Source organism: Lathamus discolor, chromosome 2, assembly GCF_037157495.1.
Source record: "Lathamus discolor isolate bLatDis1 chromosome 2, bLatDis1.hap1, whole genome shotgun sequence".
NCBI lineage: Eukaryota > Metazoa > Chordata > Aves > Psittaciformes > Psittacidae > Lathamus > Lathamus discolor.
Window position 1 is genome coordinate 118,161,731 of NC_088885.1, and position 17,909 is coordinate 118,179,639.

Below are 17,909 nucleotides of genomic sequence, written 5' to 3' on the forward strand. Positions count from 1 at the left end.
TGCCTGAGTGTGATTTTTTGTTGAGAATTATGTAGTCCAAGGTTTACATTTTAGACAATATTTTTAATAGTAAAAGCTGTTGTTACAGACAATGAAAAATTGCCTGTAACCAGCTTTCCCAGAGAAAACTGTGAAAAAGCTTTCTGTGAGAACCAGAGAAGTTATTTAGGTAGGAGATGGTTCTCAGGAGAGAATTTGTTGTATAATTTATTTCACCTATTTTTTGGTGCTTTTTAAAGGATTAAAAAAGAGGGTTTAAAGGGGTTTCTAACAAAGAATTTTGTATTCACATGAAACTTCATACTTCCAAGATTGTTAAATTGTTACCTGAGCAGAATTAGAAGCTCTTTTAGATTTTGAGCTGTGTGTACAATTGGCTATAATCCTGTGAAGCCTAGTTGTTCTTGGCTATTCTATATGGTAATACAGTTATTTCCAAAATAAATAAATACATTTGTAATAAATAAAACCAACAAAAAGAAGAAAATTGAGAAAATGGAGTAATACTGAGTTGTAGAAATTACCTGGATTACATATGATCAAAGAGTAGCTGTAAAAGAACCAAAGAGGCACTGTCATTGACTGTGGAACCAAAGTTGCCCAAACCCAAGCTTTTTAGAACTTTATTAATAAAAGGCAGAACATAACATAAATGAAAACACTTTTAATGGCACTAGGAATTCTGACCTGACATAACCAGGGCCTGAGAAAGGAGGACACTGTGCAGTACTTCAGTTTGTATTTTAAAGATACGTGCTTTTATAGTCCCACAAGGCTAAAAAGTCCTCAGAGGACATTTTGTTAAGGTGACTATAGCTTCTTTCCCACTAGAGTTTACTCAGCACCTGGAAATAGAGTTCATAAAAATTACAAGGAACCATACTTCATTGCACAAAGACTATCTTACCAGAGGGAAAATCTTCAAGATTGTAGTAGCAACCTTGTTTTTTATGAACACCTTGAGAGCAGAATTACAGGTTGTAGTTCTTTATTGCATCTTGGTGCACTTTTGAATCTGATAAATGAAGGAATGATGATGGGTCCATTTTAAATTCCTGCTTTGTAACCTATCCAGCCTAGGCTAGCTCTGCTGTGACCCAAGCAAACCTCAGTAAGTACAGAACATTAACCTCGTATGTGTGCTTGGGTTTAATGAAACTGCATCCATGGCAGCAAAACAAATGAGGATGTTTTAGTATTATTATTGATACCTACATTTTGTAGGTATAGTTTTTATATTTTGTTTTAAACTTAGGCTAATGGGGCAATTTTTGTGTGGGAGCTTTTAATACTATATTTATGCAAATAATTGTAAACACATAATTAACACAGAATAGCAGTAAAATGCTTGATGGGGACAAATTTGGTACAGGTTCAATTTGCTAGCCATTGAATGCAATTACTCTTTTGCCCAGAAGTGTTTACTGGAAATGTTATTGGGTGATGCATGATTGTTTCTATTGCAGAACCAACAGCAGGACACTGTTATTATCCTCTGATAACAGCCTGTTCCAGTGGCTTCATACCATTAATAAATGCATGCATAAGTGTGCGCTGGGATGAATAGACTTTCAGTAAAGGCCAGGCAAAGTAATAATCACAGGATTTGGCGTGACATTTTTCCAGCATTCACACATATTCTTGACTTTCTAACATTTGTTTTTTCAATTCATAAATATTTCTGCAAACTAGGCACACTTAAATGACACTGACTTACTTGGAGACCTTAAGTGTATTAATAAAATGTGAGACAAAAGTTATTGATGCATGATGGGTTTTAATTAGGGGAAGAAAAAACAACCAACAGTCTTTTAGAAGAGAAAGCGTGTTTTGAAGAGCAACATTTAATTGGCTCAATTTCTGTTACTTTCCAGTATACTCTTAATATTTTTGTTTTGTTTTGTTTTGTTTTGTGGGGAGGGGGGCAAAAAATAAAAGTAACCAAAAAAAATTATTTATGCTTGAAATAAGAAAAGTAAGTTTGAATGCCCTGTGGAGAGGAGAAGGTTGTGGGAACATAAGCATTCATTTTATTATATTGTATGAAATCAGGTTGTGTACTTTGTAAGAAACAGGAGCAACTTCTAATACCTCACACTTCCTAATCCTGTTGCAACTTTGATTATTTCTCTTTTTAAGCAATGACTATAACTGGACCTAACAAAGAGAAGTGCAGTCGCTCAGCTCAGACAGGTAACTTTTATGTTTTGCAGTATCTTTTTTATTCTAATGAAATCTTTCTCTCCATTTTAGACAAATATCACTTGCTGTGTCATAGCACATGGATTTCAGGACCACCTGTGAAGAGGTAGGATCAGATGTTTTTCTTTTTGAACGATAGTAGAATCAAATTCCATGAACTTTTAATCCTTTTTATATGCAAAATCCTTTTTTCCTCCCCTTTTTATGAAATGAGAGGAATTATATAATCAGATACAAGTTATTCAGCTGATCACTTTATGGTGGCAGACAGACTTTGTAGTAGAAGATGAAAGAATTTGCCCAGGTGTATTCATCCCTAGCCCTCACCTCTGCCTATTCCAATTTGCCTCTGTAGGCACAATGTAGGCGCAGGTAGCTATGTTTTGTGTGATCTTTGCTCTTCATGCAGTGTTTATATCTGAAAACATCAGTGGAATCAGAAATCTGTCTGGCGCTGTAAAGGTTGGGGAAAAAGTTGAATAGGGAAAGAGGCAAAGATGATCAATATGAAAAGCAATTCCATTCTGATTTTATGAGGTAAGAGGGTTATTTTTGCTTATAGTTTCATAATGTCAGTGCAAAGTACTTCTTTCCTCCTTCCACTAAGTTTGCCTTAAAGTAAATGAGACATATTTGTAGACATTGAAAAGAGCATCTTATTTACTCAATGATTGTCTATGAACAATGTTTGTAATGCAGTTTCACATCAGCAGTTGAGACACAGTGAGTACTGTTTATACCAAATTGTGAAATGATGTCAGTGCAGTATTGTGATTAAAAAGGCCTGTACACTGAAAATTGCAAACAATATTTAGGAAGTTATGACTGAGAGCAAGAAAAATGGCCATATCTGTAAGCATTACCACGATCCCATGAAAAAAAATGAAGTGGAAGGATGGGAACAGCACTAGAACCAAGAACTAACTGCAGCTTAAAGCCAGTTTCGACCTGAGAATCAATTGGTATAAATTAGGGGGGAACAGAAAATAAACAGGCTAAAGAACATTAAATCATGACAACATTCTGAGAGGAGTAGTATGGTCAAAACCTAATATGACAGTTAAGTTTACCTTTGGGAAAGAATGCAATGATAGTTGTCCAGGATGCTATGTATCAGGCTTTAAGATCTTAGAAGATTCATGCCCAGTCCAAGTATATCCCAGATTATTTGCTGGCAAAAAAGCATTTTTACTAGTTTTGAGGCTTTGTTTGGGTTTTAGAAGAGAACATTTTCAGTTGGAAGGGACTTTCAATGATCAACTAGTCCAATGGCCTGACCAAAAGTTAAAACATTTTTAAGGGCACGTTGATTTTTTTTTAAATAATATATTATCATTTACTTATTAATGCATTTATTGATGAAGAGGCAGATACATATTATTTTCATTGTATTTTTATGTCATTATTTAAACTGTACACTAGTATTAATTATTTAGTGGCAATTAAGTTACCTCTGTGCCAAGCAGCATTGATGACAAGAACAGCCACAGAAAAATGACCTAGCATATGAGCTCTATCTTAGCCTTTACAGTACAGTACAATAAGTTAATTGAGAAATCTGTTTTATTATGTATCTGGTTTCTAATGGGGGCATTGATTTCAAATTTAGCTCTTTAAAAATCAGCTGCTTTCTTGGACTTTCCATGATAGACAAGAAAAGGAAAAGGTGACTGCACCCATCCTAAGAAAGTTCTGTGGCCTGGAGATCCAAACGAAGCTCCTTTCGCTTTTAGATTAATAAACTTAAATGCAGTGGATTCAGCCCTAGTTTATCTCCTTTGTGTAAAATAAGTCTTCTGCCGCAGAATCAGTGCTGTCACTTCCAAGAAATTCTGGAAACTGTGATCTACATCTTTCCTCTCAGTCTAATCAAAGTTAATAAAATAAAGACTTTCAACCTACTTTCATCAAATGCCTGTGTCTAAATAAACCATCATCAGCCTTATGCTTACATATAGCATAGTTTTTAACTAAAACCTCAACACTATCATTGAAAAGCATCATCTACTTTGGTTTTTGTTCAGGGAAAAAACATACTGAGCTGAATCTGAAAGCCCAAGAAGAGGAGTAGCTGCAGCTCCGTGACCCAGGTCCAACCAGTAGTGTGGGTGAACAAGTATCCCCAGTAGGCACATGCATACAGAGGTGTCCTCAACATAAAAAGGACATGGAACTGTTGGAACAAGTCCAGAGGAGGGCCACGAGGATGATCAGGGGATTGGAGCACCTCCCGTATGAAGATAGGTTGAGGAAGTTGGAGCTGTTCAGCCTGGAGAAGAGAAGGCTGCGTGGAGACCTCGTAGCAGCCTTCCAGTACCTGAAGGGGGCCTATAGGGATGCTGGGGAAGGTCTCTTTGTCAGGAACTGTAGTGACAGGACAAGGGGTAATGGGTTAAAACTTAAACAGGGGAAGTTTAGATTAGATATAAGGAGGAAATTCTTTCCTGTTAGGGTGGTGAGGCACTGGAATCGGTTGCCCAGGGAGGTTGTGAGTGCTCCATCCCTGGCAGTGTTCAAGGCCAGGTTGGATGAAGCCTTGGGTGGGATGGTTTAGTGTGAGGTGTCCCTGCCTATCACAGAATCACAGAATCCCAAGGGTTGGAAGGGACCTAAAAAGATCATCTAGTCCAACCCCCCTGCAAGAGCAGGGTAACCTACAGTACATCACACAGGAACTTGTCCAGGCGGGCCTTGAATATCTCCAGTGTAGGAGACTCCACAACCCCCCTGGGCAACCTGTTCCAGTGCTCTGTCACGATCTTGAGGTCCTATCCAACCCTAACTATTCTATGATTCTATTCTATGATTCTATATGTGCTTATGTACATATGTACTTACGTACATGACATACGCATATCACAGACTGACACACAGAACACTCACAGAGACGCAGACAGCGCCAACAGGGAAAATACCTGGTATCTAATGATAGGAAAGTTATAGTTATTTTTTTCTTGTGGCTTATCTGCTTGCTAGTTGTGGGAAAATTTGCATTATTTTATAATTAATTATTCTGGATTCCATGTTCTTTTCCCTCACCGATCAGCAAATGTATCCATTGCGCTGGTTCTTGTACTTACTCAACAATTTCTAAACTATAAGACTATCTGGCTCCTCTTTTAGCCTTTATCCTGAGCTTTCTGAACTTTACAAGAGCATGAATCATAGAGTCACTGGGCTCTTTAAACTCTCTCCCGTACTCACTTGACCTTCTGTATTCTGAAAACTCTCTCTTGAAAGATAACCTCAGTCTCTGACATAATACTGTCCTCTGCTGTGAAAGTACCCTTCTGATGAAAGTGAGGACTTGGGATTGTTATAATGCACGAGAACATTCTCCCTTCAGACACTCTTCTTCTTTTTCTTTTTTTTTCTTTCTTTTCTTTTTTTTTTAAGCTGATATTTTATACTTTATGAATATACTGCATGTGCAGCTTTCTAACGTTTCTTACTTCCTAACTTTTGAAATCTCATACTTTACTTCTATTATCTTGCCTTTTTTTACCTAATATAACTTCAAACTTGTTTAAATTAATAAATGCCCCATTCATTTTAATGCTTATTATCTATTAATTTGTCTCTATAGTACTGTCCATTTTTTCTTTGCGGGATTAGTTTGAATTGGTAAACTGTCCTCTGCTTTATGTATCCTGTGAATGATCTTGTAGACTTCACACACTTTAAAGTTTGATACATTCTGTTTTTCAGAGGTATAGTTGCCTCTGTTTCAACATCCATCCTGTATTGTTTTGGGTTTTTTTTGCCTGCCATAGAATGTGTTATATTTTTAAGCAGTATTTTTACTTCGTTGTAACTTTCTTTCATAGATCTTGTTATTTACTATTTTGGACTGTTTCTACTTACCTTTATGCTGTTTTCTGATTTACACATTTCACCCTAGGCTGATGATTTCCTTTGTTTATAAATCCTGTCAAATGGCAGTTATGGGATTTCTAATCCCTTGGGTTTGGGGAATTTTTCTTAAATCTAGCTTCCACTCATAATTTAATGCCAAAATCACAAGATGGAAAATTACTGGCAATTTATAGTGCCTGTGAAAATGTAATGTAATAGATGAATTAAATTTTAAGAAACGTGCATGTTCTTACAATAACTTTCAGTTTTATGTTATCTGATTAGTTTTATGTTATCTTATCTCTTATATCTGTAATGATATAATCTAGTCCCAGTATAGTGTGCTTATTGGCAATTCAAACATCAAAACTTCTTTCCTGATAGTGTCAGAAAATAAGAATTTTTGCTCTAAGAAAGTACTTTAGTTCGGTAAGAAGCTCGCATATATACATATTTATATAAATATATATTCTCCAAATGTCTAATTTACATATTGAATTAATCAGACTGTATGAAACAAGGAAATTCTCTGAGAGAAAAGCACTTGCAAAGAATGCTGTAGCCAAATACTTACCTGGCAAATCAAAGAAAATGCAGATTAAGCCCAAATTCAACATTTTCCTGCTATTCTTTGAGTTGGAGTGTAAAATCGATGTGCAGGACTGGACTTGCTATCCTCTGAATTGGAAAATGTTAGTATCTGATACAATAGGCTCTGAATGACAAGCTGAACACATCCCTGTGTATCTGGGCTGCATTCCAGTATTTTACAATAAAAGTGCTTTTAGATTGCGCCAGCAGCACCTCCACAGAATGAGTAGCTGGACCATTTAAAAAAGATCCTTTGTGTAGTTCTGACACATATTCCTACCTCATGTATTTGTTACCATTGCCGTCTTCTACCTCTGATCAATTTCCCATTTATTATTATACTTACAATTATAAAGCAGTGAGAAGCATATCTCCAACTGCTCAGGGGTTAGCCTCAGTTCAGCTAAGCATCCAAAAGTGTTGGTACTCATCTGGAGTGAGCTACATACATATTTAAGGCATTTTCTGCAGCCCATTCTCCTTACTGATATCATATTCTTGATAGTAGAAATAAATTTCAGGGCTTAAAACTAAATTGCAGAGGTTTCATTCATTTTAGGCACTAAAAACTTGAGGTCACCTTTCATAGAAAATGCATTACTTTTGTCTTCCTTTCTTCCACTAGTTTATGGGCTAGCCTATTCTGAGGCATCTGTTGAAGTCTTCCTACTAATGTGAAGCTAGAATAAGCAAAGCTAATAAAATTATTTTATTATTGCAAGGCAGAAGAAATAGAAAAAATAGCATAAACATAAATACATAGTCATGTACTGAAAACTAGTGAAGACTATTTAAAATTGCCTGAAATACTGAAAAAGTCTCCTCCAGAACAAAACATAGAAAAAGTTTTAGAAATTACATACATGACAAGGAAAACCACGAATAGGGAAAAAAGTAAACAAAACATTTTCAACAGAAAACCTGCCAGTAGCCTTATTTAGGCCAGATAAATTAAAAACTATTTATGTTGGAAGTCCTACAGAAAATTTGCTTTGAAATCAGTATGTAATTTTAAGATGTTTCTCATGCAGGATTAAGTTTTGCATATGCTTGGTAGAGACTGCTGCTAGCATAAATGTATAAATCATAGTTTTCCTGTGAAGTTATTTATTAAATATTTGGAAAGGCCATATACATTGCACAATGCTGTTTGTGATGTGTGTTTCTAAATTTCTTTAAGGACAGTTATTAGGGCCAGATCTTATACACAGCCAATATGGACAATGTGCTGTAAAGCAGGGTATAATAGGAAAAGATTTTTAAATGGCCTTTTTTTCACTGCCTTGTTGCTAATAATGAGTGTGACCATATACTTTATAGAAGCAGTCTGCCTTGAGGGCTCTGGCAACGTGTACTGTTCTCTGATAGTGATCTGAAGCAGAAAGTTCATCACAGACTGGTGTGGCAAAGCAACAAGGGATCAGTTTTCAGCCCCTTTTATATTAGTTCAGGAACAGTAAGCAGTTTCTAAACTCCTGCCAAGAACATCAGCTCTTGCCATATCAGTGTTCTTGTCTAACAGCTTAAAAGGGTGTAGGCTAAGATGTCAGAGACAGCACTGTGCAGGTGCAACATTCACTGCATCTGTCGCTCAGGTACTGCTGCCTTCCTTCATCACTACTTTTGCATGAAGTCACTGACTCCTCTCCCACATGAAAACTCATTCTTTCAACACTGTGTATTGCTTCCATATTCGTTCCCTAGACTACTGCATTCACTTCATAAAGATGTGGAACTTAAAACACCCAGTTTTCTTACCCTCACTACAACAGGTGACAAACTCTATAGATAGGAAGAAGAAAGTAAGATGGTGTAAATTTAAGTAGGGCAATGTTGCTGGTGATTTTGTGTCAGTCAGTCAAGGTGCATTGGCTAAACAAGCTGTTATCAGCTGAACTATGCTTCTGTATCCGTATCTGCTATAAGGTGATGCAGTTTATCATACATTTGAACACAAGAAGTTGCCTTGCATGATCTCACACTGACAGTTACAGTAGCTTGGCTGACATGCTGTATGCTGGTTTATTGCTGTAGGTCAGGGGTAGGGCAGAGCCCTCTGCCAGTGAAATATAAAAGGCTTGAAAGGAAAATTTTGGCACACGCTGCCATGGAATCTCTTAAAAATTAGTAATGGGAACAAAAGCTAACATCAGCTACAACCCACAATCCCCCACCTCATCCACACACACACAGGCACACCATCTAAGATTTTCAAATATAAGAAATGGCAAGGGTGTAGGCTGGACAGATGATCTCTCTCCAACGAGAATAATTTTGCCGGGGCTACATGGATGAAAAATGTTGATATGCACAGTAATCTATATGAAAGCATATAAACAGGATGCCTTCCCTAAGTTCCAGCTCTGGATAAGGATGCAGGAGCTCTTATCTTTATCTTATTCAGTTTCCTGGATGCTTTGAATGGAGTGGGGGAAAGAACAGAAAGGACATTTCAGAAGACAAAAATGAAACAATGAAATAACTAAATTCCAGTCATCCTTCTCAAGGACTTCTCTTGAGCTTAGCTAATGAAACTGAACTACATTCTTCTCCTTCACATGGTTGTTAATGCTGCTCTCAGGTAGGAGAGGGAAGAAGGTAGTATAATTGCAGATTTAATTTTGAACTGTATCGTAAAACAGCTTTTATAAAGGCCAACAATAGTAAAGTGGTTCATTACATTTTAGAGTGTCTGATGTAAATAAGATCCCTGAGTGTGTGCAGTCAGTCTTTCCAAGGGCCAAAATATTTTGCTGTTCCCAAGCTTGGTTTCCTTGTTCAGACTAAATAAGTTCAGCCTACATGCATTTAGAAACTGACTGGAATTTTAATTTTATTCTAATGGCTAATTGTGTCTGCTATGGTTCTGTTCCTCTGATTCCCACAATGAACCCCCTCAGCTTTTGCAGAAAGACTCTGTGGAGATTTTATAGGGTTATTGACCAAATCGGGAGCATGCAGTCAAGTACAGCAGAGTTACTATTATCAGGGTACTAGAAGCAGAATTTATTTGGTTTCCAGTTACCCAGGAAGGAGGAAAGTCATGTCTGCAGACTTTTCTGCAGGAGAAATGCATTTTGTAAGTGGTAGATGTTTGTAGGCTACTCCCCTTTTTTTGAACATAGTTATTTTCAGCTTGCTTTGTTCAGCTTCTGTTGTCACTTTGTGCTTACTTCACAACTCCATGGAAAGAGGAGTTGTCTTAGTTTCTAAAGGAAAAGTTACAAGGAGAGGACCATGGGAATTTAACTATTTTATATTCTCTTTTTATTTTCTTTTTTTAATGTTGTAATATTCTATGTATGATGTGAGAGGGAATTTTTCAGTGGTGCTGAAAACCTAACAGATTTGATTTGCCTCTCCATGTCAATTTCTATCTTGTCCTATTTGAAAAAGACACCTAAATATTCAAACAAGGCTGTATGATGTTTTCTGTCCAGGGCTTCTACTGACCAAAGTGTGAGTTCAGAGTATGGAACTCTTAGTTCTTTTTTGCACTTAGTTAATAGAATAAAAATGTCAGACCAACTTTCAAAGTTATGACTGAGTTATACACATTTCCTATTGGTGTCCAAGGGAAAGCAACTTCCTAAGTTTGAGTGTTGAGCATTGAGCAGAAGTGACAGAACATTGTATAGAGCTATTTAAAGGTTGTCCTCGACCTTTCCACCTCTTTCAAAGCCTTTTGAAACCAACTTAAGCCTTTATTCTGAGAATTGCCCACTGTCAGTTCCATATTTGTGTTTCTTCTGTCCATGCTTTGGATGTAAGGTATCAGAGCACATTATGGGGAGATCTTCCAAATCCGCTTTTAAACTCTTGTCTGAGAAAAAGCCCTTAGATTCCGCCAGGTCAGCCTTGGTAGTTAAAGTTCACAGCAAGACTTTTGTTTCCTTGATCTCCTCTCAAAACAGTTTTTTACAGACAGTGAATTGAAATGTGACCTGAATGAAGGCAAAATTTTATTGACATTGAGATGAAGATTTTAAATGCTTTTGTATCTGAATTTTCTGCTGAGATACCTACATGCATACATGCATATCTCTGTATCTATGCAAATAAGTATAGGTATCACATACTGTTAGATTACCAGTGGTAAGGTTGAATTTTTAAATTGTAAGCAATTTTCTCATACCAAAACCACTCTACCAACATGACTTTTGTCAGTTATGAAATGTTATAAAGAATGCCAGTTCAACACAGCCTTAAGGGAAAAATTATTACATATTGGAAGTACTTACACTTGCAGGCTTTTTCACTGTTCAAACTACTGCCGCCAAAAGTAGTAGAAATAGGTACTACCACAAAGAAACTGCAAAATTGTTGGCAAGTCACTTGTTCTATATTGAAGAATCCTACAGAATTCGTGATCTAACAATAGAGTTCAAAAGTTGAGTAAGAAGTAAGTTACTACAGGCAGTTGCATTCTTTGATCTCTTTTATTCTTATCTTCTGCATCTTCATTTGAAGACGAACGTTAAAGCATAAGTTAGTATGCTCCCAGATCATGAAAAGCCCACACAGGTTCATGTAGGCTGTTAGTGCTCGCATCTGGCTAGTTTGGAGGTGTTATTGTTCATATATCTGTGTCAAAATTGGTGTAATATGTGGAACATCAGCCTTGATTTCATATCCAAGTGAGGTGCCATCATTTAATACAAAGATGGAAAGTAAGAACACAGCTGCTCTGAAGCGATTTGAAAGGAATTTCACAAATTCATCATGGTCAGAATAGCACCTTATTTTTGTAAAATCTCTCTTTGCTATTGCTTCTGTAACCATCGTTTTCCTGTAGTCTGAGCACAGTAAATAAATACAGTGATTACTGGTTACAATTTTGCATATTTGCTGCCATTTTGTAACTGTACCTATCTCCAAGCTGTTCTGTTTCAAAATACCACTTCTGGCAATGCAAACTCTAACATAAAACTTTTTTTCTTTATTCCTTCCTTCAAAGACAAAGACAGGGATTTGTTTGCTGCAGGATGGTAACCAGGAGCCTTTCAAAGTGCGACTGCACTTAGCCAAAGATATTTTGATGATCCAGGAGCAGGATGTGATCTGTGTGTCTGGTGAGCCTTTCTATTCTGGTGTAAGTAGTTTTTATTTTTTCTTGAAGATGTACTTTATGCAAAGCAGAAATACTCTATATGTATGTGTGCGTGTGTATGCCCACACACATACGTATGCATTCACTCCCACAGTTTGATATTTCATTTTATACTGTTAACAGTAAGTGTGTTTTAATACATCATCTTTTGAGAGTAAATCTTAGCAATACTCATCTAAGAAGCAGCAATAAGATAATGAATAAGTTATAGGCATGACAACAGTATTGTTTTTCTGCACTCACCCTTGAATATTGGAGCCACTGAGTGCAATAGGAATGACACAAGCAGTGATTTTTACAGTGAGTACAGACACCTCAATGTACTTGCATCTCCAAGTACTGTCAGTGGACATGATACAACAGTTGATGTGTAACTTTCATGGCAAGCCTTTGCTGGTACAGGTATTATCTGCTGTCCTCCTTTGCTATGGTTGCTTCATACTGTAGTGCAACACCGGACTTCAAGCATGCTGCTAATTCATGCTGCCAGGGATACTAGTTTTACCAGCACATTATCTAAAAAAAAGATGGACTTCAGCTCAAAGAGTGTAATAGTGTGATTTATGCATTACTGGTTTTGTGTGATGTGTCAGCTTTCTTATTTAAGCACCATATTGAATTTTGTGGATAAGAAACTGAGCTTTTTAGACAATTATTTGGAAGATGTGTAAAATGCAATATAGAATAATATTGTAGGATTTGGAACTATTATAATACTAAGTTTTCATTAAATTCTAGAAGATCACTAAATATGATAGCAGCTATTTACTTTTCATTTCTGTAGACATTTTTATAGGTACTGTAATTGTATCTTATAGAGATGTTCTTAAGATCTATGGGAAACTATCATAAACATTCTGCTCTCCCTTTGAGCTAAATGAAATTATCATAGGGTTTTGTGTTAAATCTTGTGATGCATAGTAGTCAGGTATCTGTTTATGTTAATATTATATGACTGTTACTATGTCTGTTTTATTAATTAATTGCTGTTGCAATATCCCTGTATCTCTAAATACAAGTGTAATAAAAAGGTACAAAGCAGAAACCAGAAATAAATTGGTAGAATATTAGTTGTGCTAACAGTGTGGAAAATTTACAAGAGAATCCATCTCACTGTTATGAACATCTTGAGGTGAGTGGTTCTGAGTTTTTCTCTGAAACAAGAGTATCACACTGTCTACACTGTCTCCATACAGGCTGGGTTTATTTGCATGACAAATCTGACATTAGCTTTTGACAGTTTCATGCTGTATAAATGCAGTTTTCTAAGACAGGTCTGTGTGCTTTATATGGAATATAGATGTTCCTTTTATCAATCAGCTCCTCAACACAGAGGACACCTAGCAGCTCAGATAAAAAGAAATTATGTGTTCGAGCTCAGGCTATAGTTGTTCAATTAGCAAAACACTGTGGCACCATTACTCCACCAACCCCATTATGGCATTATTTATTAAACATTTTATTGCTCAAAAATATTACTTTCATTTTTGTGCTGTAATACCTATTACTTCTACTGAAGCTGTTATTTAAATGTCTTAATGAAATGCATGTTTGTTATTTTTCCATTTCATGAAAAGGATTTCTCTTACAGTTTTGCCCTCTTTAGTTTTTCAGTGGCACTATGGGAAACAGTGGATGATTTGCCTTATCAGTTACTCCTCCCCACCACACTGATATCAGTCAGTTATTGTGGTATGCATTCAATATGCAAATAAGATAAGGAGAGTGTATCTTTTTTCTGGAAGTGTCTTTTTGATTTCTGAGCACTTCACCCTGATTTCCTCTGGTCTTGAATTCGTAGGTTCATTGAAGCTATGGATGATTGGCATTTCACAGTTAACTGTCCTTTTGTCACAGGTCATTTAAATCATCTGGAATCATGTGCTTTGATTCTATAGCTTGATCAAACAGGTCACACAGGCTTTTTTTTCCCCCTCATTTTTATTCCTGATGTGTTAGTTTTCTTATTTGCTTGTTTTCTTATTTTTTACTTTGCTTCATTGATTTTGTTCTTTCTGTCATTCTAGATCACTGACCACATCTATTTTTCTTTTACATGCATGCTACACAGCAAGAGCAAGTGCTTTCATTAGCAACAAAGGCATTGATTGACTCATAGAATAAACTCTGAAGAATAAACAAAAAATTTGTAACTGAAGACCAATATCATTCTTACATATTACAGAGAATAGCTACAGGAAAAAGTTTTTTAATCTGTTCTAATAAATAATCTTCAAGTAATTTGATTATAAGGATTTACTTAATCAGTTCTGCACTGGTAAGGAACGAAAAGCTATTACTGTGTTTCTAGTTCAAAACAGTGTCTCTTCTGTTTGTTGGGTCTGAGTCAATTTGCATGCTTCTCTGTGTAGGACAGACTTTAAACAGATACTTAACGTTCCAGCAGTATCCTGATCTGCATCCTGAGGAGCCGTCTAAATGAAATCAATAGCTCCTTAGGAATGAGGTGCTGCTTAATGTGAGTATATGGGAAAAGGACCTAGTTCTTAATTTAGAACACTTCCCTTTTGGTGGAAAACAGTTCTTGTTTTCCGAAACTACACAGGTGCAAAGGAACCTTGTCTCTTCTTTCATTGTATACAGTTTGGAGTAATAAAATAAAAAGTCTAAACTATTACAAGCAACATAAACAGTGCTAACCACTAAAAAAATAAAAAATAAAAAATATGTTTTTCTAGTAGGCTGAACAAAATGCTAGTGCAGCAAGTGTACCTTTGTCAATTCTATAAAGCTTCAAAGATTGTTCAAATTACCATGGATTAGATCTAAATTTGAGCATCAGTTGCATCAGTAAGTATTACAGAGATTTTTTATTTTGTTTTTGACTGCTAAGAATTTGGCATCCTTGTCTCTAAATAGGAGAGGCATTGGTTTGACAGATGGACCGCTTGGTGGATAAGGAATTGGCTGGATGGTTGCACTCAGAGTTTTGGTCAATGGTTTGATGTCCAAGTGGATACCAGTGAAAAGTGGTGCTCCTCAGGGGTCAGTGTTGGGACTGGTCCTGTTCCACGTCTTTGTTGGCTACATGGACAGTGGGATCAAGTGCACCCTCAGCAACTTTGCCAGCAACACCAAGCTGTGTGGTGCTGTTGACATGCTGGAGGGGAGGGATGTCATCCAGAAGGACCTGGACAGGCTCTAGAGTTGGGCCAGTACAAACATCATGAAGTTCAACAAGGCAAATTGCAAGGTCCTACACCTGGGTTGGGGCAATCCCAAGCACCGATACAGGCTGGGTGTAGACTGTCTTTAAAGCGGCACCGAGGATGTGGACCTGCTCAAGCAAGTCTAGAGGAGGGCCACAAAGATGTTCAGATGGCTGGAGCGCCTCTCCTAGGAAGACAGGCTGAGAGAGCTGGGCTTGTTCGACCTAGAGAAGTCTTGGGAGAGACCTTGTAACAGTCTTCCAATGCCTACAAGGGGGCCTTGCAGGAAGTCTGGAGAGGGACTTTCTATAAGGGCATGTAGTGTGATAGGGCAAGGGGGAATGGTTTTGAACTGACAGAGGGGACATTTAGATTAGACATTAGGAAGAATTTCTTTATGATGAGGGTGGTGAGGCACTGGCATAGGTTGCGCAGAGAAGCTGTGGCTACCCCATCCCTGGAAGTGTTCAGGGCCAGGTTAGACAGGGCTTTGAGCAACCTGGTCTAATTGAGGGTGTCCCTTTAAGCTTTAAGGTCCATTCCAACCCAAACCATTCTATGAGTCTGCGGTCATAAATCTCTGTGACAGTCTATTATATTATGGGATAGAGCAGTAAGTTTTTTTCACTTTTTTAATCAAAAAGAAATGCTCTGGAAACAACGGAATTAAACCATGTGGCAACTTCATTAGCATTGATGGCAGAGATATAGAAGATCTTTATTTTATATTTCCTGTTAAAAATACTTCTTGAATGACATGAAATTATATTCACAAAAATTTGCTTTATAAGCTGTTCCAGGTGACAATGTGCAATAAAGGATCTCCCAGCATTTTTTAGATATGTGGGCCAACAGCCTGGACTAACAAGGTTAGCCTAATACCAACCTTGCTGAAAATTATGATGGGAGGGGTGATAATCTAAGACATGGCATGTCTGATCTGAAATATGAATCTTCAATAGTTTTACCCCTAGGAAAATGTTAATCTTTGCAATTCCAGAATCAGTGTTATTGTTTTAGAGTTAATCCTCACGATTCCTATCACCTTTCATGAGCATCTGAAATTCAATTAAGATGATTATTGTGTTTCATCAAGTAGTTAATCTGGTTTTTTTTTTCTTTTCTTTAATAGGCTTTATTTCTTTGCTAATTGTACTCAGATTTTTTGCTAACAGAGTATATGTGAGATATGTAAACTAAGGATATGACAGCGTACCATCTGACAAGATGGTTTATTGAAATCAGCTACTGGTTTGGTATAAGACTGAAAATAAACTGTGATCAGCTGGCAAATCGCCAAGTTCAGCTACCAGGAGAATTTACATCTTTTAAAAATTTTCTTAAAGGCTCTGTTAAAGAGCCATGGATTTTCCGGAAAGTTGCTAACTCACGTGATGGTAACATGAAAGTGATACTTTTGAGTAATGTAGTTTCATGCTGCTGTCTAGTAACGCATTATTTAATTAAACATGAATAATTTCTTTAATATTTTTTAAAATTAAGGATCTTTTGTGGAGATCGATGTGAAGATTGTTCATAATTACAATAATAAAATGTGAACGTACATGTATCTTTTAATTTATAGAGCAACGGCTCTCAGAGTAGTATGGCATTTGTCCAGGGATTTAACTGAGATTAATACAAATATATCTGAATGTAGCCTATGGACTGTAGCTGAGTTTTTGATAAAGAAGAGAACACCTTTTCCAAGATCAGAAAGTAACACTGACTTAAATTGTTGGACTTTAGCCAGACCTGATTCCTGGCATTATTAATCACGCAGTCATTCTTCTTTTCTTGTAAAGATAAGAACATGTTATTTCTTACTTTTAAAATTGTCCTTTTGCTATTGTGAGATCAACTGTGTTAAAAGATTTATAACTCTATGCAAAGCCCATTATGGTATTACAAAAAAGTACATTCAATTAGAGATAGTTTTCAACTCATAAATTTCGCACAGTAACATGTTTTTCTTGATTTTTAAAATGTAAATCATAGAAGTACTATTAATTTTTAAGTATCAGTTTAAATTCAGAGTATATTACTTTACTGTCACTTGTTTGAGCAGTCAGATTAAGTTATAACATTTCCCATGCTTGCACATTTTAGTTTTGGAGACCTCCTGAGAGTGAGTTTTAAAGCTGTTACGTTGGATCCGCCTCTTTTGAAAGCTTAAAATTTTCTTTTCATGTATTTTGGTGTACGTAAAAGAAGCTCAAATAGAATTATCAATGTTAATGACTAGAAAAAATGTCTAAAAAGTTAAAAGCTCAAAATAGTAAACATATGAGTTTATTTTCTCTATTGTATTTATTTCTGTGTTTGTTTAGTATTTCGATTCTGTTGTGTGATTGAATAGTATGAATGATGCCAAAGTGAAACTACCTGTCCTGGAGAGGATTGCAAATATGTGAACACATAGGTCACCTTTCAAGCACTTTCCATTCTTGTTACCTTCAAAAAGCTACCAGTAAGGATGGTGATATTTTTTTAGCATGTTGGTATCTGTCAGCTATTCAGTGGAGTGAATCCATTTTTTTACAGAAGTCCTCAAATATCTATCAGATGGTGGTAACTTTTTTTTCCCCTGGCAATCTGGACAGCTTTTAAAAGTGACAGCCTGACAGATGTAAATGTGCTTATTTAAGGACAACCTAAGCCAGCTTATTTTTCTGCAGTTACTTAAAAATAAAAAGCATAACCATCTACTGAGGCTCAAACACAGGACTGCCATTTGTAAAGCCAAATATGAAAGAGCAGAATAGCTTATTCTCATTGGAAGAAGGCTTCCCCCCCCACCCCCCCCCCCCAAAAAAAAAAAAAAGGGAGAGAAAAGATAGTGCATACCAGAAAACACTCAGAAACCCCAAATCATTGGTCAATGGCAGTATATGATATGAGGCAGTAGCTGGAAACTACAATTATCACAGAACTACTTACTGTAGTTCTGTGATATTCCTACCAAGCCTAGTAGGAATTCA

At 36.5% G+C, this 17,909-nt stretch overlaps 1 protein-coding gene across 8 annotated transcripts in view; it reads left to right on the forward strand.

Moving 5' to 3' along the window:
* SNTG1 (syntrophin gamma 1) overlaps window positions 1-17,909 on the forward strand; it is a 331,430-nt gene that overhangs the window by 170,335 nt on the left and 143,186 nt on the right. For all 8 annotated transcript variants that reach the window (XR_010610185.1, XM_065668239.1, XM_065668243.1 and 5 more), the window contains exons 2-3: window positions 2,254-2,308; window positions 11,606-11,740. Coding sequence is in view for 7 of the 8 variants with exons in the window: in XM_065668239.1 (XP_065524311.1) it covers window positions 2,282-2,308; window positions 11,606-11,740 (162 nt within the window). In the remaining variant the exon portion in view is untranslated. The remainder of the gene's footprint in view (window positions 1-2,253; window positions 2,309-11,605; window positions 11,741-17,909) is intronic.